Below are 25,098 nucleotides of genomic sequence, written 5' to 3'. Positions count from 1 at the left end.
GACCGGCATAGCTAAGGTTCTGTTTAACCACTTCAATAGATTTAGAAGATATCAATATATATACCTTCAAGGACTAGCCCCGTCTCAAAGCCCCATTGAATTGCTCATATGTTGCTGCCACTTCCTCTAATGGAGGTTCAGCGAACTCGGCCACCAAATTCGCGAGGACACGGCCCACGCGGTACGAGGCATGTACTTGATGTCAAAAGCCCCCAAGCTGTGCCCCATTTAGGCCATCCTCCCCATATAATCCACACTTTGTCGTATAGACACGAGCGGAAGCTAAGTTAGGACAACAATCGTGTGTGCCCTACGTGACTTGCTCACATAGTAAGCCACCATAAATGGCTTTCCCCAATGACTTTTTTGATGGGGGCACGAGCCCACCATATTTAACCGTTGCACTCACTATTACACAAGCTCTTCCCACAGACGGCGCCAATTGTGGGGACACAATTTTCAGACCAAGCCCAAAATGTAAGGGATCTTGGCCCAGTGAACCCAGTACAATAAATTTGTAGAGAGTGGGTCAAAGAGCTAGGCTTTAGTGCGTGGATAGCAATTAGTATGGTTTTGGATGATGAGCCAATATGAATTGTACCCGGTTTGTGCAAGAAAGTTTGTCCTCGGCACAATCCGAGGAGCTCTGTTCTAGCATATATTGGATTACCACGGTTACAGGAGTTGTTGAGGTTGCTACAGTGCTTTCTCTTCTCCTTTTCTCCGTCCCCTCTCTCTGGGATCTCTACCCTTATTTATATTACATCTCCCCCTTCATCCTTACCCTACATGTGGACTACATGTGGACAGTTGATGGTTTATGCTGATATTTGTCCCATCATCCCCCTCTAAAAGTCTTATGGGGTGGCTGTAAGGCTGCCATAACACTGTTCAGAGGTCACTTCCTCATTAATGCGGTGATAGCAGCTTTCCCTTAGATATTTTTGAGTCCTTATCCCTCTTGTACGTTCATGATACTCGTTGCTATCATTAGAACTTCTTGGAAGGTCATCCTTGATCATTAGGATTTATACTAGATTTACATTTTTAGCTTTATCCGAGGAGATAGTACTCCTCGGACTAGGAACACCCATGCTTCTCAGCCAAACCCACATGCTCGCGGCCAAATCCCAAAATCCATGACCCCACAGTTGTGTATTCTGTATAATTACTTACTAGATGTGTGGCTCACCCCATCAATAATTGTTTTCAGATTAAAGTGTAGTTGTATATATAGAATCTTTGGATTGCTTTGTAGGTGCAAGGTAGAGCTTGGAAGTTGTAGGCGACTTCAGTATTACTTGAAAACTTATAGAATTTCAGTTACCTTTATTTTGTAATGCATGTCTTATATAGTGGAGATTAATTTCAATTTGGGGAGTTTAGGTTTTTGTAAGAGGTTTTTAAGAGTACTTGTTTATGTGGAGTTTTAATTTATTTGTGGAGTTTTAATTTATTTTGGATCAATTATGGTTATTGAGTCATATAAGTTAAGCAGGTTAGTCATGCATCTAAATTCATGTTCCATGGAGTTGGGTCGTGACAGCAAATCTAGAAATTTTGATTGATCAAACCTAACAAGTTTGACCAATTGAAAATTGTAGAACATACCAATTTATAGATTTCAAGCCTAACAAGATCTAACAATTATAAAAACTAGTCGCATATCCCGCACGTTGCGCGTGATAATATTTTTAGTGTGGACTAGACTAGGGGTAGCGCCACGTTAAGGCCAAGGTGCTCCTAGGACCATCCTGACCTGAAAAAAAAAAATATATATAATAATTTAAAATTTTTTATTTGTCTATCCTTCACAAAAAAATTTGGGAACACCCTCAATTTTTTTATGCCAATAAAATTAAATTTTGCTCCATAATTTGTTCTACATCTAATGGATGAATGATTACTTGATTGTATACATTAAAAGAAATGTAGCTTGTAGCATTGATAATGAGACTATCATGTAACAATTTCAAAATATGAAAAACTTGTAGAAGGAAATTGTAAACTTTATGTATTTGCGTGTTTGTTTATTATTGTTTTTGTCAATATATGAATTTATCTTTTTATTAAATTGTGTAATTTATGTTTTTTAAGGAACACCTAAGAAAAATCAAGACATGAGGAGGACACCAAGATCCTCATTGTTAAACTCCATCAAATATCCCGAATCTTGACCTCCATTGCAATCCTGCCTCTTCTTTTGTAACTTTAATATCCTCTCTTCTATGGTATCTCTAGCGATTATCCTAACTATCTTTACTTCCTCCTTGTGGCCAATCCGATGAACCCAATCCACTGCCTGATTTCCAAGAGCTACATTCTACTGTGGCTCTAAGAAATAGGCTCTAGAAGCAGCTGTTAGGTTTTTTCCCATACCTGAGGCCTGATGACTTGCAAGCAAAACTGTAGGCGCATTTGGTCCTAGATCTCCAAATTCTTTGATCACTTTAGCCATTACCTCTTCATTAAAAGTCCTATCTAGAGACAAACTTCTGAAACCAGCAACTTCTAGCTGCTCTGCAAGTAACATCAGCATCTTACGAAATTGTGAAAATACTACTGACTTTGTAGCCAGTTATCATCTCTTGATTTCTCCAGAAGTTGTAGAAGTGATGAGACTTTCAAAGGCAAGTTTCCTTTTGAAGAGGATGGTCTGGCATCATCAGCTTCAGAGGTTTCAGGAGCTGCTGGAGTTACCAGTTCTGACTATTGAACTATTCTACGACACATGGGGCAGGTATTCTTCTTTTTTAGACATTTCAAAATACAATCTAGACAGAAGGTATGATGGCAACGTATAGTTGCAAGATCAGTTTGCGGCAAGTAGTATTAGACAAAATATCGCATCTACAAGTTAAAATTGTTGCAATAGTAACTTAAAAGTGTTAAATTATTACATTAACAATAACAAATTACAATGACTTATAACTTTCAGTTGCAGTAGAAGCTTTAATACATAAGGGAAAGTTGTTGCAATAACTTAAAATGAAGAAATGGTTGCAATAAATTGATATCAATTATGTTTGTAATTTATTGCAACAAAAATTTTGAACTAATAGCTTATTGCAACGAAGTTATTATTGCAATGATTTGATATAAATTCTTTTACAATTTATTGTAATGGCAAACATGCAACTGCAATGAAAATATCATTGCAATAACCTTATATCAATTATTTATAATCTATTGGTCTATAGCAATGGCAAAATAAAGTAGTTATCTATTACAACGAAGATAAAATTGCAATAATTTGATCTAAATTATTTTTTTCAATTATTTGCAATCTATTGCAATAAAATTTGTGAAGTAATAGTCTATTACTACAAAATATTCAAAGCAGCAAATTGTTTATTGCAACGAAGTTGTGATTAAAATTTTTGGAGTTAATTGCAACAAATTTTTGTTGTTGCACAAGCTAAGAGTTTTATAGCTCAATTATTACTTCTTAGTATTTCCAATAGAAATATTGGCTAAAGAGCATAATTACTTACATGCATAACACGGAGCCTATGGAAATTGTGAAGATGCAAAAGTGAATGGTTGGGAAATTTGATAAAATATTTTTTTATGTCAAACAAAAGTCTTGGGATAGAATGCTACTCTTGTATTGCTCATCCTAATGGGACTCCAGTAGGGGATAGAAAAGTATGCTGTAATTGGCAATACAAACATAAAGAGAAACACTTGTATCAAATGCCCCAAGTAAATAGAAAAAAGAAATTATCCTTTATGCATATAAAAACCAAAAGTCCCAGAACCTTTTAGAAAGAATAAAGGGAGGCTATATGACTCATTGATTTCCACCTATGAGACAACTATAAAATTTTTTTAAAAAATGATGCTATTGCCCAGAGGCATCCCCTAAGCAAAGCATATAGTCTAGTCATGATTACTTATAATAATTAGCTAATGAAGGGTGACAAATAGAAAATTGTAGTTTATTGTATAGAAAAAGTTTAACTCCATACATGTTTAGAATTATCTTATTCCAATTTATTATGTAACGATTCTATTGACTTCACGAAATTTTTAATGAGTTATATGACTTATTTAAATAATATACTTAAACAGTTTTATAATTTACCATAATGGGTTGAAAAAAATAGTTCCAAATTTTTGGAGCCAAATTTAGTCCTTACTAGAATCAGATCTCCAAAATTACTTTTCTTTTTTAAATAGTTGGTTTAATGAACAATTTCTACAAGTAACATAAATAATCATCATTGTAGTTGATCATTTGTAGCCATTTGAAAAAGAAAAAAGAAAAACAATGACTTCACAACACCTTGTGCGGGTGATGAATTTGTATATACAAACATGTGAACCACTAACTTTTAGTTCTGTAGTGTAGATTATTGGGAGAGAAAAAAAGGGGGGGGGGGGGGGGTTTACAGAAAGATGTCAATGTGCATGACATCAAAAAAGAAAGCTTATTCCGGCTGAAATTAATCCATTACAACAGGCAAGAACATGAATGTGGAAAGCTTTTTGGCTCCAGACAGAATTCATTTTGCGGCTACCAACCTTTATTGCCGCAAAAAATTCACATCATTTGTGGCTTCTTTGTTGGATGTTGCATATAAGCTTTTTTCTGAAAAACATTACTTTTCCGAAAAATTTTACTTCTCTGAAAAGAAAAAGATTGGGTCCAATGTTTTAGTGCAGTGAATCTAATGACAACCTGTTATCATCCTAACAAGTCTTGTACCCAATCCCATTTTTTTTCATACTAGTGACACAAATGTTTCATTAAAAAATTGAACATATATATAAATTCGACCCGCATCTTGTAATTTTTAATTGTTCGCCTTTTCAACACATTATCACTGAAAATTGATGGCCAGCTTAACGGTTGCGGGGGCTATTGGTATTATTCTATTGCAATTCGAATTGCAAGAAAGATTAAAAAAGAAAGCTTAGTCAAGTCATGACCGAATTATTATTATTTTTTGATATAGGAAAAGTACTTAGTAATTACAATGTTACAATTGTCAAATAATATGAGATATTATCCCTTGAATCTGTCCAAGTTGCGTGATAGACATAGTTTGCATCTTCTTCCCGGCCAAAATGGGGATATACCCCTTTCGGCCAAAAATTCTAACAAAATGCTCCTTTTCTGAAACTATATAGAGATATGTTTCTGTTTTGAAACTCGATTTTCTTAAAATCGAATTTTAGTGTAGAATTTGAGTTCATGGAACTCAAGTTCCTTGAAAATTTTCAAGTGGAACTCGAGTTCCACAAAATATTTTTTTTAAAAGTTTGATTTGACTATAACTCGATTTTTTAAAAATCGAGTTTTACATTGAAATTTGATTTTAAGAAAATCGAGTTTAATAACAACCCCTAAAAACGAATATATTTCATTGTTTGTTAAAAAAAGAAATATAAATATAAATATAAATATAAATCAAAAACAAAAACTATTGTTGTTTGTTTCTTTGTGAAAACATTGCCTCGTCAGAGTCTATGCCTTCACCTGGGAGAAGTTGAATTGCCTTTACACCGTTGGCTTGAAAGCGGGTAAAGCCTTTGAGCTCCTTTTGGACAAAAATGGCCTCTTCTTTGCTGACAAGCTCCACCTTGTTCTCAACCGCCTCGCATGAGCCATGAAGTGCTTCAACGAGTCAATGTGTTCAAACTTCACACAGCAATAGGTTTTCTTTTTTATTTGTTAAAAATCTAGTATCATAAAAAAAAAAAAATATGCACAACTTTTGTCACAACTCTCTTATGTGGCTGAATGTCATTGGTAGAGAAAATGTAGTAAGTCTATATGAAAGTGACAAGTAATCAGTCACAATTTTTCACATATTAGAGTTTTTGCAAAAGTTATGCATTTATTTGTGTTAATGGAATTCCAGAGGAGAGAGAGATGCAAGCTAGGTTCTTATGGGTTTTTCTTTGCTTGTATGTGGTTGAAAGCTTTAGAAAAAAAAAGGATAAGTGGGGAAGTCAGACGGGTGAGTTAAGAGTAGGTAAAACAAGCCATTTTGACACAATGCATATGAATAGTATTGAAGTGGGTTTTGGAAGAGAGAAAAATCTATGACTTATGGAGTGCCAAACACACTAGATGTGTGAGTTTGGAGGAAATTAAGAGATGTGAGTTAAAAGTTATGAGTTGAAATGCAGAGTTATAGGCTGATAGCTGAGAAGATAGGCACACTCAGGCCTTTAAACCCCTATATGATAGCTGGGGTAGGATTCTTTTGGGACCCTCCGGCTTTTTAATTTATTTATTTCGAATTTGATCTTTCTTAAAATACTTTTATTCATGTATGGTCATAACTCAATTCTTTATTTATATATATATATATATATATATATATATATATATATATATATATATATATATGTTTCAGTATGCTTTTGGTCGCTTTATTCATAATATTATGTTTTATGTAAACTCCTTAAGGAGCTTTAGTTTCTCTTATATCTATAGGCAAGGTAATTTTGTTGTTGATGCCTTGGCAAAGGTCAGATTTTGTTCTTCTTTCTCTGTCTAAATGAAGTCTGTTTCTCAAGAAATTAATACTCTTGTTTTGGCTGATAAACCTTTTTCTTAGGTTATAAAGTCACTGGACAAATTCTCATATATATATATATATATATATATATATACATATATATATATATATATTTATTGCTACTATGAAACTTTTTTTTTTTTGGGAATGCTAATATGGAACTTGGTTTGCTACTTTGTATCTGTATTTTTCTTTTAACAATTCGATTTTTTAGGGTTTTTTTTTAGTACTAATGCAAAAGCTTGAGGGCCCAACTGTAAATTGCTATGGTTTAAATCCTAAAACTTGGTAACACGCACCACCTTAGTCATGAGACCCATGACACATATCCGACGGGGTAGAGGAACTCTATATTTGGAATGACCGAATCACCGACTTATTCACTATGTTGGCAAACAAGGATTTCTTTGCAATCAGTAATATTAACAGTGTTCATGATCAAGAACACTATATATACTAGCCCACATTATATAAGCCTTTGCATATGCACCCATACACAGACCGAGATTTTCCTTGCTTCTTCTCTTTTGTTTATTATAGGGGTTGTCTTTTTAGAAGACAGCTAGAACAATGGTGATGAGGGATTCTGTAAGTGTAAGAAAGTGCTTGCATTGTGGGCTCAATGTTCACAACTCTAGCGGTATTGCCACTGGCAAATGTGTCAAGCTTTTTGGTGTGTGTTTGCGAAGCAACGGGGATGATCATGATCATGATGCTATGAGGAACAGCGTTAGCATGGAAAATCTGTGCTACGAAAAGGTCAAGAACAAAGATGGTGAAGGCGAAGAAGATGGTGCTAAGGATCTCGCTAATGGCATTAAGGATGTTTTTGTGAGAACGAAGAGTTTAATTATACCTACATATTATGCCTAATTCGTTGTTGTTTTATATTATTTATTCTTATGGGTTACTGCTTGTAAGTTTTTTGTGTGTGTATATTTGCTTATTTGGATTTTGGATGGGTTTTGATTTAAAAGACTTGTGTTTTTTGCATGTGTGATTTGTTTATTTTGATTTTTAAAAAATTTTATGGTTAAAAGATTATGGTTTGGCAAGCTATATATTTGCTTAATTGTTCTTTACAAATTATTACTTTTTAATTCATTAAAAGAAAATACCTACTTTCAGTTTTGGTTTCTGTAGAATTTACCACAGTTTTTTTGTTGTTGGGTTTTGTTAGGTTAATGATCTTCAGTAAAATCTATCCATTGATACATATGATTTATAATAATATATGGGAGAATTTCTAATTTTTTTGCTCTTTTGCGTTTAACAGTTTATTGTGGTAATTTTTCACGTACAATTTAGACTGAAATCTGATTTTTGTGACATGAAAAATTAGCCACGACAACGGCACACGTATGTATTATCGTAGATATATTCCCTTTATATTTCAGTGTGTGTTCTATATATATTATAGTTAGTACTGCTGTTATTGTTACTACTTGTAACTTTTTGTGCGTCTTGATTTATAGCGTACTGTGTTTTGCGTGAACATGGGATCGATTTATTTATTTTTATTTTTATCTTTTCCTTTTTTTTTTTTGGGTTAAAAATTAGTGTTTGGTAATCTATATATTTGCTTGTTCATTACAAATTTTTACTACTTTAATTATTCATCCAAAAAAAAAAAAACTACTTTAAGTTTTGGTTTCAAAACTAAAACTTAAAGTAGTCTTTTTTTTTTTTTTTTTTTAATATTTGTTTTTCCTTTATATCTGGTTTTGTAGTTGGAATTTATCTTCAGTAAAAAAAAAAGAAAAAAAAAAAAAATATATATATATATATATATATATATATATAAAAGACACAATATATAATTTTAGATGGGGTTTTTTCTCCTTTTGTGTATATTTTTGTGTTTTGTCCAATATATTTTCGAATATAAACTGATTCCCAAGAACTTATGAATCCTTACGGGCTATAATTGATTACTCGAGGATATATACTTTCTAGATTGATTTGTGGAGAACAAAATTGACTAGCATTTATTTAACTAGTCAGTAATTAAAATTTATGAATTTGAATTCCTAAATATATGTAGGCTTAATTGTAGCACAACAGTGGCTTAAAAACAAGAAATCTCGTATTTTCTTTTAAAAGAAAGTAAAAAATTGTGTCAATATGGTGTTTGCTAAAACCTAGTTATTGTTTGGACATAATTGTTATTAGTACTTTGTAAAATACTTTATTGTTTGTTTGTTCAGAGAGACGATGGACTGAAGAAGAGCACAAACTATTTCTAATTGGGTTGAAGAAGCTTGGAAGAGGTGATTGGAAAGGAATTTCAAGCAATTTTGTGACCACTAGGTCTCCAGTCCAAGTTGCTAGTCATGCTCAGAAACATTTTAAGCGACAACTTACAATTAATAAGAAGAAACATAGACAGAGTGTGTTCGACCTATCTTTGAATGAAGCTGTAATATTTCTCTCCCTATTCCTTCCTCTCTCTCTCTCACTAACACACACATTTCAAAGACGTGACTATAATATTCATGCAACTACAGGAACTAGCTCCAAATGATTCCCCAATTTCACATACAGAGAAAAGTGATACTGAAAAGGTAGTAAAGGTAAGTCCATCCATCCCAAATTTATTCATATATTGTATAAAACATCATGTTAAAATAAAATGCCATTGTTAACTTTGTTATGGCTTCTACTCATATAGAGGTAGAGTCCATATATCAACAACTATTGTTGTATCTAAATACGGTTGAAATTCGTAAGTCTTTAATGGCTTCCTTCAATGATATATATATATATATATACTATTAGGACAAAAGCCTTATCTGTGCCAACGCAATCCTACCACATTCTTCCAAATGGGGACCACCCTTATCCTACTCGTCATAAGGCTTCTCTCTGAAGGTTGTTGACCATGACTTTCTTTGGGGACTTGGTGTAGATTATCTCCAACTTAGGTTGTTGAATTCCTAGTTTAGGACTACTGGTTTAAGGGGTTCTTTTTCTCCTCCATTATCAGAGGAGGAACTGCTAGAGGCTGCTTGGATGTCTAAAACCTTAAGCTGACTAGTTGGAATAGATGAAGGGGTGACTGGTTCCTTCTTCACTAGTTCTTCTAACCTCTGGGCGACTATTTAATATATATATATATATATATATATATATATATATATATATATAGGCTACTACAACATATCAACATATATAATGAGAATCGATTCCCATCGATTCCCACACATCGCCATGGCCCATGGGTATTCCACCATAATAAAAATTGATTTAAACCAAGTCTAATTTCACAACATAGTATGTGTTTTATCTATAGTTTTGGATAATTGGACGATAACTACGTATACTATTAAGCTAAAAACCTTGGTTAATGATCTTTAGATGCAACTTGTCCTTGCATTATTGTACCTTGTGAGGAATCAGACCATTGGCACACTGTTTATAACAACCGAAATTTTAGTGTCTTGAAGTGCTTTTGTTTTGTTTTGTTTTTTTTTTTTTTTAATTATGAGGTTTTGGGTGAGGGATTAATATGAAGATTCTCAATGAAACAAGATTACTTAATAATGGGGCTGGTGGAATCTACATTCTTGACTAATCACCGTTCTCTTATAGAATTCTATTGTGAATAGGACAATTATTCTTGACCTCTATCATGAATAATTGCAACCTTAGATGATTCTAATAGACACATATGGCTTGTTACCAATTACATCTATTTAAGCATGAAATTTAATTTGTAACTTCTCATTCACCACTAAAAGTGAATAGCAATATCCCTTAGTATAAATGTAGTATGAATTTCCATCTGTTTCCTGGCTCGATTTATCGAATATTTGTTTTCATTTGAATATTTCACCTTGTCAAATTGTTAAACCAATGGTTGTATGATGATATTGCTGGTTTAACAGGTGAATGCCGCCAGTCAAAGTTATTCATCCCGGTTACCTGGAAGAACCTTGCTGAATTATGGTACTTGTGCTCCTGATTTTATTGATCCATCCAAATATCCAATATTCCATCACCAAAGGCGTTCCTCGCACACAGTGATTATTCTCGATTACTTCTTACTAGGCCTTCAATGATTGCAAAAATGCACTTGAGCATACAATTGGACTACCTCACCCTAGAGCATAGCTATGTTGACCACATCTCTAATTTTTGAACCTTTAGATGTTTTACACTATCTACCTTTTTGCGATCAATAAACCTGTGTTAAAAGTACTATTTTTGATCTATTACTAATTATATAAGTCTATAAGGTAATATAACTTGCACCATCTTCTTTAAGTACGTGTCAATCTTAGTGTATGTTTGGATGGGCTGAAATGCCCAACATCTGCGTTTCAGCCCTAAATTATTATTATTATTATTTTTTGCTAGACGCGCTACTCTCACTGTTCATTAGTCATGAACAGTGATTTTAGGCCAATAAACAGTGATTTTTCAAGTGAACAATGTTTTTACACATTAAAAAATTATTTTGCTACAGTGTTTTTCAGTTTTCAGTTTTCAGCTGTATCCAAACGGATCCTTAGAGATTGTATTCTCTGTCTAGTTCATCTCATAAATTCAATTCATATTATATTTTCATGTTCTTGATATTGGAAAATAAAATAGGTGGGCCCATATTATTTTCACATAAACCATTATCAACAAGTGTTTTTTTTTTATAGTATTATACTCAAACTATTATTTTGGTCACCTAATCTGTTCCTAGACAACCCATAGCGATGAAATTAATCGTCACCAAAAGGTTAAACTTTTAGCAATGAAAAATTTCGTTACCATAAAGCAATTAAAATCTGCGTCCCACTTTGAGTACAATTAATAGCAACCAAAATTTATTTTCATCACCAAGCAGTTAAAATCTGCGCCCCACTTTGAGTACAATTAATAGCAACCAAAATTTATTTTCATCACCAAAAGTTATTCGTTTTGGGCAAAACTTAGATACAGTACCTTAGGTACAGTACCTAAGGTTCTCCTCTTAAATATTTGACATTTGTCCATTTTAACAGCCCAGTAAACGGCGTTATCAAAATCCCATCTCTTTATGTTTTAATATTATTTTTTTCTTCTTTTGGATCGTGAGAACAGAGAGGTCTTTTTCTTCAATTAAAATATCTCCAACTTCTCCAAATCCCACACGTCTCTCTCTCTAAATTCTCCTTCTTATTGTTGTTTCTTTTTTTACCCTCTCCAAGAACACTCGTTCACGCTTTGGTGCAACCTCTGGTTCAAAACTTTGTTTGGTTCCCAAGAAAACAAAGGTAAAAAGAAAAACAGTTCAAGGATTGTAGTTTTTAGTTTCACTGTATCTAGATTTCTTCTTATGTGATTTAATGGGAGAAGTTAGAGAGATCTACTGGAGCCATTTGGCTTTCTTTTTCAAAGATTGAGTGGATGAAATTTAAGATCTTCTGAGTTATTTTCTGAATTTACGATTTCCATTTGATTTTCTTTTGTCTCAAGCTTTGATTTATTTGCAAATCAAAATCTGGTTCAAAGCTTTGTTTGGTTCCCTAGAAAACAGAGGGAAAAAAATGTTGAAAGATTGTAGCTTTTAGTTTCACTAAATCTGGATTTCTTCTACTAAACCATCTAGTTTTCTTCTTTAAAGAGTTAGTGGCTGAAATTAAAATTTTCTACTTCTTAAATTTATGCGGAATAATGTTTGCCAGGGACAAAAAAGAAAAGTTAACAGAAAGATAACGGCGTTATTTCTATTTTACTGGGCTGTTAAAATGGACAAATGTCAAATATTTAAGAGGGGAACCTTAGGTACAGTACCTAAGGTACTGTATCTAAGTTTTGCCCATTGGTTTTTTAATAAATGACGACGAGATTTGTATTTCATCGCTATACATTACCTTTTGGTGACAAAAAAATGTTGACACCAAATTTCATCACTAAAGATACATTATGTTGTAGTAACTTCACCCGGATTACAATGTCCCCTAAACTTTGGAAATGTATGATTTATCGTCCCCCAATCTGAGAATGTTGCTACAATGTCTCCTATGTTATTTGCATTGGTGTCAAGTTTAACAAAAAATACTTACACGTGTAGGACACATGACTTCTGGACCCACTGAATGAGCTTATGTCATTTGTATTGGTGTTAAGTTTAACAAAAAATACTTACACAGGTAGGCCACATGACTTCTGGACCCACTGAACGAGCTAGAGTCTTCAACTTAAAATAAAAAGACGAAAATACCTCTCTTATTTCTGTTTGTGATTCGCATATTTTGCTAAAATTGAAAATTTTTTGCTGAAAATACTGTAGATAAAGGTAAAAGTTAGCTGAAATAGTACAGTGAGACCCATGAATAGTACCAAAAAGTGTAATGAGACCCATGAATAGCAAAAATAAGTTAAATAGTAAAATAAGCTGACTTTTTAATTTGGAACCAAACACACTTTTAATAATAATAATAATAATAAAGTTAATTATCCAATTAATAAATGTCCTAGTAGAATTTTTTTTATATTTTATTTCATTGTACTCATCAAAAAAAAAAAAAAAAACCTAAAGCCCCAAAACTTTCTTAGGAACTAAACACCAACTTTATGTAATTGCACTCAATGAAGCCCCAAGAACCAACTCCCCTCACCACCAAATATAAATTCTATAAATCTGCAATCAATCCAAACCTACCCTTAAAACACTCCCAAAAAATTCCTTAATATCAAAAACACTGAATAAATCAATCTCAGTCAATTCGAACCATCAAAAGCTTGATTCGTTACGTTATACACAATGTGAAGAGTTTCTGATTAAAGAGTGGATTATTGGGAAAATTGTGATGATGCTGTTGGAAAATTTGACTCAACTATTGCCATGACTGTCAGAGATTGGAGAGGGAACTTGGTGTTTGCTTGTTCTATCGAAGTGAACACCAACATCCCTGTTCAATCTAAGTCTGAGGCACTCAGATGGGCTGTTTCTACCATCATGAAGCACAAACTTATCAATGTATTTTTTTTTAAAGTTACTGTCAGGTTTGCATCCAAGGTCTGACTTCCTTCACTAATTCTGTTCCATAGAGAGTTAGAAATATTTTGTAGGAAACGAAGTATTTAGCTAGTATAGTTCCATCTTCTTCTTTTAATTGGGTTCCTAGAAAGGCTAACAAGGCTGCTCATATTCTCAACCGTTGGTCACTTTCAAGTAGATTTTTTGACTTCTTTGATCCCAGTTCAGCTCCTTCTTCGTTTTGGATTTAATTAAGGAGGATGCTTAGCTTGAATCTTGTTTATGTAAATAAAAGTTTTATTCTCAGCAAAAAAAAAAAAAAAAAAAAAGATTGGATATGGGTATATGACTAGCTACTTCGAGGGAGTCAATCCTCCTTAAGAGAAATATATATAGATAGAAACAGAGAGAGGAAGAGAGAATAAGGGAGATAAGAGAGAAGGAAGCTAAAGACATTTTATTACTTGCATAGTATCATACAGATTACAACTTCCCTTTTTATAGTTTGCTCATGCACTCTAGTGTACTGGTGGTTACATGCATGTCCTAACAACTTCATAACCAACTAACTGCTAACTGCCTCTAATCACTAACATATCTAAAATCAAGTATCCACATCTGCAGCTAACTTACAACAGCCAAGTATCTGGGGTCTTATAACACAAATGCAGTCCTAACACTCACCCCTTCTTCGCACACATTCTCTCTTGAAAATATTATCTCTCTCTCTCTCTCTCTCTTGATTTTATATTTTTTCTTACAACTTCACTATAGGTTGATAAATCATTGTGTTTTTAAAAACTCTATTTTGGATTAATACGTTTTGGTGTTATATTTTTGAGTTCCTCATCACAAGTAGTCTATTTTCCTCTTATAGCTTTGGTTTGATTTTTGTTTGAGTTAATACTTAGTTATTTTGCACGGGAGAATTGAATTTATATCAAAACACAATATTGATTATGCATTTGACTGTGCCTATCGTGAGTAACATTAAGTGAAATTTTGTTATGATTTTTTATTATCATAATAATCTCCTTTAAGAACAAGGAATTAGAATAATACTTTAAAAAAGATAACATAGGTCACTTCATAAATGAACAGTATCAATCAAACACACCCAAAATAATATAATACTATATTGGTATAGATAGAAAGATGAAATAATTTTAGAAATTGTTTAATTTTTAGAGAGAAAAATTTTATTTTAACAAATTTTAGAGAAAAAATTATACATTATTCCATATACAATATAATTATCTGTTATCACGTATCGAGTGAATTTGCAACTAGTTACAATTAATAACTCAAACTGAAAATATGAGAAAATTAACCCTTTCCCCATCCCCTAGTCCCCCCCCCCCCCCAAATAAATAATTTAAAAAAAAAACACTTAAAGAATGTTGAACACATTGTAATTTTATCATAGTAAATTAATAAGACATGGTTTCTCAAATAATAATAATAATAACACATGCATCCCTAATTTATATATCAAAATAAAAGCCATCATACATGTAGAGAGGTTGACTTGCAATTGCATTTCCATTTTATGAAAATGTTGTTTTCTAATATTGGAGGTGTTTGTTGACATATGTCTGAGAGTGCACTTGAAGTACTCGATAAGTTATTGTCTATTTCTAGATATGTTTGATAAGTTTTGGATACACTTAGGGTCCAGTGATTCACACACTAAGTGATGGAGAATTTAGAATGAATTTTAAAATATTCAACTCTTCTTCCTTTCCAACACTAATATTTGATTGGGCGTTATAAGTAAACTTTAAGAACAGTCAAAGAAAGATGCGGCCAAACTTTGAGTTTTTAAGAATAGTAAAATTCTTTTCCCTGTTAGGTTTTAAATATTTAGGTTCTAAATATTTGTATGTTGGTAAATCGAGAACAAAAATTTGTCTAGGAGTAGATTATATAGTCTATGAAGTGTTTTAGACATTGCTCAAGTTGATAGAAGTCAAGATTCAAAAACGTACAAACTGCAGAAATAAGAATTGAAAAATTGTCAAGCTCAACCAATCAAGAGAGAGATTCAATCAAAATTGAATAATTAACCTAAGTAACTACTAACTACTTGATTAATAAATTAGGTTAAACACTATAATTTCCAGGGATCTAAAACTTTACATCCCCCAATTAACGAATTATAAAAATAAATAAATAAATAAATAAAACTTTGAGTTTTTGACACATAAGAAAATCTGTATGTACTCTGTTCTCTAGTTAGTGGTAAAGTGGGATAGGATATGTTGAACATTTTTGTGTTTAAAAAAATTAAAATTTTATAACCTTTAATCGTTTTGAAATTTTGCAAGTAAGAAGAAAATGTGATCTGCTAATATATTTTTCAAAATGCACATCTATAATATCAAGTGGCGCAATATTGTCAAAATTTAAATCAAGTATATAATTTGAACTCAATCCTATTTCAAAATATCTAAATAATCAAACATTAAAATATGCCTAGTTTTGTCTTGAAAATCAGCCATACTAAAATATGTCCTTTTAATGAAAAGAAGAGTCTGTCTTGGTGATTATATAATTCAGTCATTCGATAATTTTTTATAGTTGTTGGTAATGCTTTTCATAGGATAATATTCTAAAAAGAGGACTATTGCCTTACTGCATGCAACTATGAGAACATCCAGGGCCCCAATTGACATGCCATGTAACTGATCTCCTCGCTAGAATGGGACACTGCTTGACTAGCATCAAGTAATTTTGAACATAAAGCTTGCCTAAAAGGAAGACAAGAATCTTTCTTAAAGCATAAATGGCATGGAGTGCTGGGGGAGACAGTTGTGAATATTTAGTTGCTTTTGAGTCCAGATCAGGCATACTTTCTAAATATACACATGAGGTCAATGAAGGGAATCCAAGGTGAAATGCTTTCTAGATATGCTTGTAAGCTTTTAAATGATATTTTGGAGGCCTTTGTTTTTATGTAATGGGGGGCTTTGGGACCCTTTATAAATTTTTTAGATAAGTAAGGTCTTAGGCCTAGGCCTAAGTGCTTACAGCCAGCCTATCTCCAACAGTCCCAATCGTAAGCCTCCACACTCACCATGAAATTGCCTCTCAACCCATGTACTCAAGGAGCTCAATTTTGTACTATAAGTTGTTTTAGTTTAACCAAGAGAACAATATGTTTTAGTACCGATCAATACCATAAATTATTACTTAAAAAAATTGAGCTCATGATATTATTACTGTTTTCTCCTTCTTTTTTATGCCTGCCCTTGTTTTCCTCATATACATTTTGAACCTTAAAAATATATTTTCAAGGAGGAAGGTATTCTTCGTATTTTTAATGAAGTTTCGACGTATAAAGAGAAAGTTTTCCATTATCTACAATATAAAAATAAATATATCAACTAGGAATAGAAAAAATTCTCTGTCCCACTTGACTCACTTTATCTTGCATGGATTTTTCTTACTTCAAAGAGGTTACCGGGCATGGATGAGTTTGCTTGCCTCACCTCATGTTGCCTCCAACCATGTGTATATATGTTTTTATTTAATATGTATTTAAATTATTATGTATAATGTAATGTTTTTTTATATTTTTGTACAATGTACCCTCTTTCTTTTCCATATCAATCTCATAAATCTTGAAACCTCATTATTATGGAGGGAAAATACCTTGAACTAGTCTTGATCCTACTTTTTTGGGTTTTTTCGATCCTAAAGAGGGGACAAGCAGAGAAGGTGGGAGACTTGGGCAAGGGGAGCAATGCCCCACCCCCCCCCCCCTATTTTTTTTTAGGCAAAAATGCAAAACTGACCCTTTAACTTTAAACTTTTGTCATTTCAATCCTCTAACTTTCAGTTTTGTCATTTCAGTCTTCTAAATTTCAATTTTTATCAATGTGATATTCTGTTAGCTTTCAGTTACTGCTACCGTTAAGTTTGACCCTTTAAAAAAAAATTGTAATTAAAAGAAAAAAAAAGGAACTGGAAGGTCCCCTTCAGTCTTCATCCTCAGCCTCCCCGTTCTCTGCTCTCTCTCTCTCTCTCTCTCCATTATTTAACACAAACACACGCTATACAACACCACCAACAAGATTTTCATTCTTCTTCTTTTTCTCTCCCTAAAACGACGTCGTAGTGAGAATATGAGCGCCTCTGTGTCTTCCCTGTCTAGCTTTGAGGATTTGAAAGAAATTGATGTTGATGATGAGGGTTTAGACTTTGGGGTGGGGTCAGTTTTCTTGCCCCTGCAGCGTTGCAACCAGAGGAAGGCCCGGGACCTAGTTGTGGTTGATGAAGATTCTGCTGAATTTGGTGGGTTTAGAGGGGTCAAAGCTTCCAATAAGGCTGAGGCTGTGCTGGGTGAGTTTTGATAATCTTTGGTTTTGTGAAAGTTTGGATTTTTTTTTTGGGGGGGTTGTTTTGGCTTGTGGGTTTAATTGGGTTTGCTTTGTTTTGTGCTTTTATGGTACAAATGTGGATTTTTGAACTGGGTTTTGGCGTCCAACATGGCTGTGATTATGTTGTGTGACTTTTGGTAATCTTTGGTTTTAAAGTTTGGATTTTTGTGCATTGACTTGTGGGTTTTAATGAACTTGTGTTGTTTGGAGGCCATGACCGACGACACGGTGGTGGTGCTTTTCTATTAAGGCTCTTCCAAGCTCAGTCTCCTTTGCCGAAGCTTGTTCAGACTGTTCTCCGCCTCGGCTAGACTGTCCGCCAGTGTCATTCCAAGTTGGCGCCCAGACACGGTGACTCCACCACGAAGAAGAAGGCCGAGCCTGCGCGAGCTAGTCCTACCATGCCGCTGTCATGGAGCAGCGCCACCTCTGCCAACGGCGGCGCTCTTGATGGCTTTGAGGAGTCAAGTCGTCTTTCCAAACCAACTGAAAGCTCGAGATCTAAGGTTTGTTGCTCTGATTTTTCTGAACAACAAAAAAAAAGTTTCATGTTTTCTTTTTCTTTTTTCTCTTTTTCCAAGCTTTTTTTTTTTTTTCTTTTAATTAAATTTTTTTTTTGACAAAAGGTCAAACACAACGGTAGCAGTAATTGAAACCTAACAGAATACTATATTGACAAAAATTGAAACTTAAATGACTGAAGTGACAAAACTGAAAGTTAAAGGACTGAAATGACAAAAGCTAAAAGTTAGAGGGTCAGTTTTGCATTTTTGCCTTTTTTTTAAATATTAATATATACATAGGTACCAATTTAAGCAATTTTTTTTCCCTATAAAATTACACATTACCCCTCTTAACAATAACATTGATTCTTTTTAAAGTATAACTATAGTCACAAACTTTTCTATAATATTTTTACAAACTGCTGAGATAGTAAATTCTTATTGGTTTATATATGAGTCCATCACTTATGTAAGGCGAGATTTGGTTCCTAAGCCCAAAAAGTAATAGGACTAGGGCCCAAACAGCCTAGCACAATGAATTTGTAGATAGTGGGCTTGAAAGTTGGGCTCTCACTGAAGGATCAACGCACACAATAAATTAAGGATAATAGAAAAATAAAGAATCTTTCCTCAGCAATGTCTGAGGAGAATAGTTCTTGAATATATTTCTTCTGACGTGGTTACAATTTCTGTTCTAAGTTGCTACAGTATCATTTTCCGCTATTTTTTCAGATCCCCTTTCCTTTGGAGAGTCTCTCACATTATATAGCCCCCTTTGGATGATCTTGGCCCTCCAGCTATTGGTCGCCCAGGCTATTACTTGAGTGCTTGTTCCATCAGACACCTTCCCAAACCTCTTCTGAGTCGCAGCAATTAAAGCAGCACTGTTTAGGGGCCTTCTCCACATAAATGTGGCCAGGAGGTTTGGTGGGAAGTATTGAATGTGGTGGCAGCCTCCATCCTTACAGTCAGGGCTAGCCCCTTCCCCAAAATTCCTTCCCTTCAATGTGACTTCCTTTGATACCGTGCCACAAAAGTGGCATTGCCGTCCGAGGACGTGACCTCCTCATAGCTACAGTGGCCTCCTCGACCTCAGTATGACACGTGGCATGTTCTTTTTATTGAATTTCTATACCTCACAACTTACATCATATTTTTATTTACAAAAAACCACTCATCACATTAAGTTTAGCATTTACCTCCTTTTAAAGTCAGATCTAAAATCTAAAACAAAATAAATAAGTCCAAAAAAATTACTCAACAACAAAAATTACTAATAGTAAAACTAAAAACAACTAATTCCAATCAATCAATTTTACCCAAAAAAAACAACTTGACCCTTTAAAAAATTTTAAACAAAATAATTTTGTCCATATCTAGATGCACACATAAAAAACACAAATAAAAATAAAAGGCAAAAATGCAAAACTAACCCTTTAACTTTCACCTTTTTCATTTCAGTCCTCTAACTTTCATTTTTATCAATTCAGTCCTCTAACTTTCAATTTTGTGTCAATTTAAGGCTCTGTTACTATTTTGTTACTTCTGCCATCAGACCCACTAAAACGATGTCGTTTTGGTTGTTTTTTTTTTTTTTTTGAATTCGGAATTAAAATAAGAAAAAAAAAACATTAAGGGGAACAATTTGAGAGAGAACCCAAGTACCCAAATCCCTAAAATTGGCCGTGAAACTTTGAGAAAGAGAGAGAGTGAGCCGATTTGAGAGAGAGAGAGAGAGAGAGAGAGAGAGAGAGAGAGAGAGAGAGACTGAGTTCACCGCCACCACCCTACCGTAAAATTCGCCGTGTAAACCACCATCACTCTTGCTGCTCTGCCTTGACTGAATCGGTGATGGGTGTGCTCTGCCTTGCCTTACCATAGCTCCTCCTCGGTGATGGGGGTTATAGGCAATGAGTGCGTATTACCCAAAATTCTAGGCGGGATTTCGAAGGAGGCAAGGGATTTCTTGAAGGATTTCTTGTGAGGAAACCCATGTTCATGTTCACGGTCACGGCTGAGATGCTTATGGATCATCCCTTTCTTGCCGGGGTGGATGAACCTGAGCTACCCGCTATTCCTAGTTCTTCTTGCATCGTTTTTTCAATGTAGCAGAACGATGATTTTGTGCATCGTTCTGATAGCCTTTGTGCATCTCTCTTTTTCTTGTTTAAAAAAAAAAAAAAAATCTTTGTGTCTGTTTCTTTGATGATTGGAATTTGGTTCAAAAAAATTATGATTTCTCTTTTGTTGAATATTGTTATGATATATGGTTTTTATTCTTTAGGTTGAGAACCATATGGGTTATGTTGTAATTGGGTTTTTTTTTTTTTCTAATTTTTCTTATTTTAATTCCGAATTTAAAAAAAAAAAAAACATAACCAAAACGGTGTCTTTTTAGTGGGTTTGACTACAAAAGTAACAGAACAATAACGGAGCCTTGAATTGACAAAAAATTAAAAGTTAGAGGACTGAATTGACAAAAATGAAAGTTAGAGGATTGAAATGAAAAACGGTGAAAGTTAGAAGGTCAGTTTTGCATTTTTGCCAAAATAAAACTATTAGAAATGGAAACAAACTAGCTAGAGAAAAATATAATTCAAACATCGGCTTCTATCTTTGACACTTGACAGGGCCATTCCCATTCCCATTTAGCTCACCTAATTGCAACTTACCTTACATTCATCAACCTTTTAAAACTATATTTATTTTTCATAGTTTTTTAGTTGTCCATACCATGTTTTTGGAGGTATTATATCTACAATAGAGTTACTATTCTATACAACGTGATTTGTTAGTGAATGGGAAAATTATTGCCAAATGTCATCCTATTATTGAATGACTATTTCTTTTTTAAAGATAAAATAGTTATCATGTAACGTGACAAGACTACCATTAGATAGATTTGATAAAAACACTAGCTTATTTGACCTTATTACATTATAACTTGAAAAATAAAACAAAAATACTAAAAAATAAAATGTATGAAGTGTATTTACTGTATACATTGACTCAATTAAGTGCTCTAATTAGATGGAAGCAAATTTTTTTTTTTTTTTTTTTTTTGGTTTCTCACAGTGTTTGCTCAAAGTTTTTAACTAGAGACTAATCACTGTTCGTGCCGAGTGAGCCCACGGAGGGATAAAGCACTGGCCCAAGAAATTCTTTTCAAAGTGCAGGTAGCAAGATTCGAATTAGAGAGCACACCCAGTCGAGAGCAAATTTTCTCACAATCAATCTCTCTTATATATTATAGAAATACGAGATTGAGGAAGTAACTCCACCTTTCACCCTTGGCTCACCCCGAAGGAGACATAATTTGATTTAAAAAGCATTACTCTTGTGTTTGATATGATTAGATTGTGACTAACTTCTTTCGTTATGTTCTTTAATTTCCTACATCCCTATACTGTTTTGCTATCATTAAGAAGATCTCATAAGACTATGTGTCCAGAGATGTTTTAACTTTTAACGCCACAATGTGCATGAGTGATGCTAAAAGAAATTCCGGACGGGTCGATATCACATTTTAACTTCACAATTGAAACAAAGAGTTAAAAATGTAAAAAGACAAAGGCAGTTTTTTCAACTTTAAAAAACTTGATCTTGCTCCATGTACTTTTAAAGTAATAATGCATTCTGTCTGTAACCAGAGAATAATTACGCTCTTTTAGACTGTTTATGCTTAGTGGAATCAATCACTATTTCCCAAGCTCCCCACCTTAAATTAAAGTGAACTTTTTTTTATATAGAAAAAATTAAAGTGAACTTTATACATATATTTTTTTTGAATCTCTTGATGACCTAACTTGAGAGGAATATTGTGTTAAACCTTAAGCTCGGTGGCATGTTTTCAATTGCCCATTGGATATATTTTACTTTGGTTGATGCTCAAGAAACAAGAATGCTTAAAGTTCTGCCAAAACATTTCTTGGACCACTTCATTAAAGCAGTCTTCAATTAAAGATGGATTAGCTAGTCCCATCACATTATCAGTCAGTCTAGAGAAAGAGAGAGAATCCTTTTGAAGTTCATGCACATCATTTCTAGTCATGAAAAAGAGGTCGAAATCAATTCCATTATAAAATAAAAAACCATGCACCATACAATAAATATAAACTCTTACACAAAAGATATATAATAGAAAGTTCAAAACACTCAAACTACATTGTTATACTTTTTTTATGGGAAGCTTAGCAAAATGCTGAGGGATATAGCTGCATGCGAACATGGGTCTAATACGATGTTGACCATAAGAACCCTAGCAATCCAAAGAAATAATGAACGAAAAGTAATGATAGTCTATGATATGCTCTCTCTTGCTTGACTGCATTGCCTGCAAATAAAGCAATAAATGTCACTATTAGCATAATTACATGAGATTGATGTATATAGTGTGTAATTAGTCACAAATGTCAATTACCTACCCAAAATTTGTAATGTAATTTTATAACTTTCTACATCAACAACCTACAATCTATAATTAGACATGACAATGTAGGTTTTTACTCACCCAAAATTGGAATAACATGTCTAGTACGAGTCCCTTGGGGCATTGCATCTGAAACATTCCATTCTGCTCGCAAAATTATGCTCGTTGCATCCAGACCTGTCCCAAAAAAGAAAAAGAACCCCCACATAAAGATTACAATTAGTCGTGCTAGATGGTTAAGCATGCAATTACTTTTGGCCACTCAAACACTAAAGTATCAAGCTAACATGTAAATTAAAGCAGTCAAAGATATTGGAATATTCAGTACCTAAAAGTAATGTCTTTTACTATTAATGTCTTAATATTATTCACATACCGCCAAAGAAGAGCGGCTAACCAAAAACAAAGTTGTACGTTTATAGCCAACCATTTTGACATGGAAAATTAACGTGCTACTTCAATAGTTTTACTAAGAATTTTTTTAATCATCTTTTTCTTTTATCTTTCAAAACTTTTATTTATTTATATATAATTTATTTATTTATTTTTTAAGATAAAGAACAAATAAGAGTATTGATTCTCACACATTTTTAAATCTGAAAATCGATAAAAATATGAGCATCACATATGAAAATATGGACGCTATATGTACAAAGTATTTAAAATCACCTGCTGCAAATCCAGTCACCAGATTTCCATCCAGGTCTAGCACCACCACTGCCGCCGCCACCACTCCCAATACCAAAGCCTCGTGAGCGAGAGAAATCAGAGTCATAGCCACCGGAAGATGAGTCATCCTTGAAAGCTCCACACTTGAAGCAGCTTGAGCGGCTAGCAAAGTTGTGTGCTCCACAAGCGCTAGCAGTGCAGTACCAATCACCAGGCCTAACATCAGAACCAGTACTGAACCCAAACGAGGACCCTCCTCTCCCACCAAAGCCCCCAAAGTCACCACCTCTATCACTTGACTTGGGATCCCCGCAACGTTGGCACGAGTCGCGCCTCTGGAAGTTGAGGTGCTGGCATGACCTGCAGTTCCAATCTCCTGGCCTGCTCATATTTCCTGCTTGATCACTCAATGAATTCAGTGGCTTTGAATAATTCAATAACACATTAGTTTTCTATTTATATATTAAGACTTGATCTAAATTAATTAGTTGCTCTTTAGCTAGTTTTTATTTTTGTTTTTTGTGGTTAATGTAAATGTCTAGAACTCTTATGGAATAACTCTTTAATTTCAAGTTTTGTATAATTTTTCATCTCATACACATCGGATAATTACGAAAAAGAATTCCTTAAAAAATGAACCCCAAAGTATTGACTAACTTATTGGGCATGATAACATATTTTGATAAAGTTGGTGACACAAATAAGGAATTATCAAATAGCCCTTTTTTTGGCATGTAATGTTTATGTGTGTGTATATAAAAGTTATGATATGACTAGATGTTTATGTGTGTATATAAAAAGTTATGATATGACTAGATGTTTGTGTGTGTATATATAAAAGTTATAATATAAAGAAAAAAAAAAGATTGCCACACGTCTATGATAGTGCTCCCACACGTAGTAGCTTTACTAAATGTACAATTGTAATAAAAGAAATAAATTACTTTATGTTACTAGAATTGCATTAAAACAAGTTATTTCTAACAAAGGAAAAATAATGCTTAAGAAGAAGCCAAGATTCAGAAGTAAGGCCAGCAATAACTTCATTTGAAGGAGCTTTCGAAGTGAGAAGAAAGATTAAAATGCATTACTATATAAGGAAGAAAGAGCTAATTAAGCTAAAGATATGAAATTAACTAAGAACGAACCTCAAGAAAATGTAATAACTTGAAATATTATAGAAAGTGATGATGAAGAAGTGGGTTGCAGAGGTTGGTGAAGGAAATATGTGAAATGTGGGTGTTTATATAGGAGCTTAGTGGATAAAGGGAATAAGTGGAGGGCCGTGTACGTACTTTTTCGTGTTCTCAACTGGCAACCTTGATAAATGGAATCAAGAAAATCTAAAGGAGAAAAAAGAGAGATAAAGGAACAAATTACAGCTGCGATTCCAAAGGATATTTTGAATTCTGAATAAATACTTTCGCTACAGCTTCTTCTTTTAAGGGGTTTCGATCTAAACGTGAGGGGGTACTGCATGCATGTAGACACTTTCCAGTGGAATTTTTCATTATTATTGCTCTTCTTTACATGATTTTCTCCCTTGGAAGAAATTCCTCGTTTTATATTTCTTTTTTCTATCTCTTTTTCTTTTTTCGTTCCTCTTTAGACGGTGGAGGGC

The 25,098-nt window shown here is 33.6% G+C and overlaps 2 protein-coding genes across 2 annotated transcripts; one reads left to right on the top strand and one right to left on the bottom strand.

The window, feature by feature from the left end:
• Positions 1 to 7,106: 7,106 nt before the first annotated feature.
• On the top strand, positions 7,107 to 10,597 carry LOC142634973 (transcription factor KUA1-like). Its single transcript, XM_075809199.1, has 4 exons — positions 7,107 to 7,380; positions 8,744 to 8,955; positions 9,044 to 9,109; positions 10,424 to 10,597. Exons 1-4 carry the CDS (start codon positions 7,107 to 7,109, stop codon positions 10,595 to 10,597), a joined length of 726 nt encoding a protein of 241 aa, XP_075665314.1.
• Positions 10,598 to 22,419: 11,822 nt separating this feature from the next.
• On the bottom strand, positions 22,420 to 24,742 carry LOC142633772 (RNA-binding protein involved in heterochromatin assembly dri1). Its single transcript, XM_075808024.1, has 4 exons — positions 24,626 to 24,742; positions 23,478 to 23,871; positions 22,890 to 22,985; positions 22,420 to 22,712 (listed from the first exon to the last, which is right to left on the bottom strand). The coding sequence occupies exons 2-3, from the start codon at positions 23,864 to 23,866 to the stop codon at positions 22,910 to 22,912; spliced, it is 465 nt and encodes a 154-aa protein (XP_075664139.1). The 5' UTR covers positions 23,867 to 23,871; positions 24,626 to 24,742; the 3' UTR covers positions 22,420 to 22,712; positions 22,890 to 22,909.
• Positions 24,743 to 25,098: the final 356 nt, after the last annotated feature.

The sequence above is a fragment of the Castanea sativa genome, chromosome 5 (assembly GCF_040712315.1).
Source record: "Castanea sativa cultivar Marrone di Chiusa Pesio chromosome 5, ASM4071231v1".
Classification (NCBI taxonomy): domain Eukaryota; kingdom Viridiplantae; phylum Streptophyta; class Magnoliopsida; order Fagales; family Fagaceae; genus Castanea; species Castanea sativa.
The sequence above is the reverse complement of the archived record's forward strand: the minus strand, read 5'-3'. Positions and strand labels throughout refer to the sequence as shown.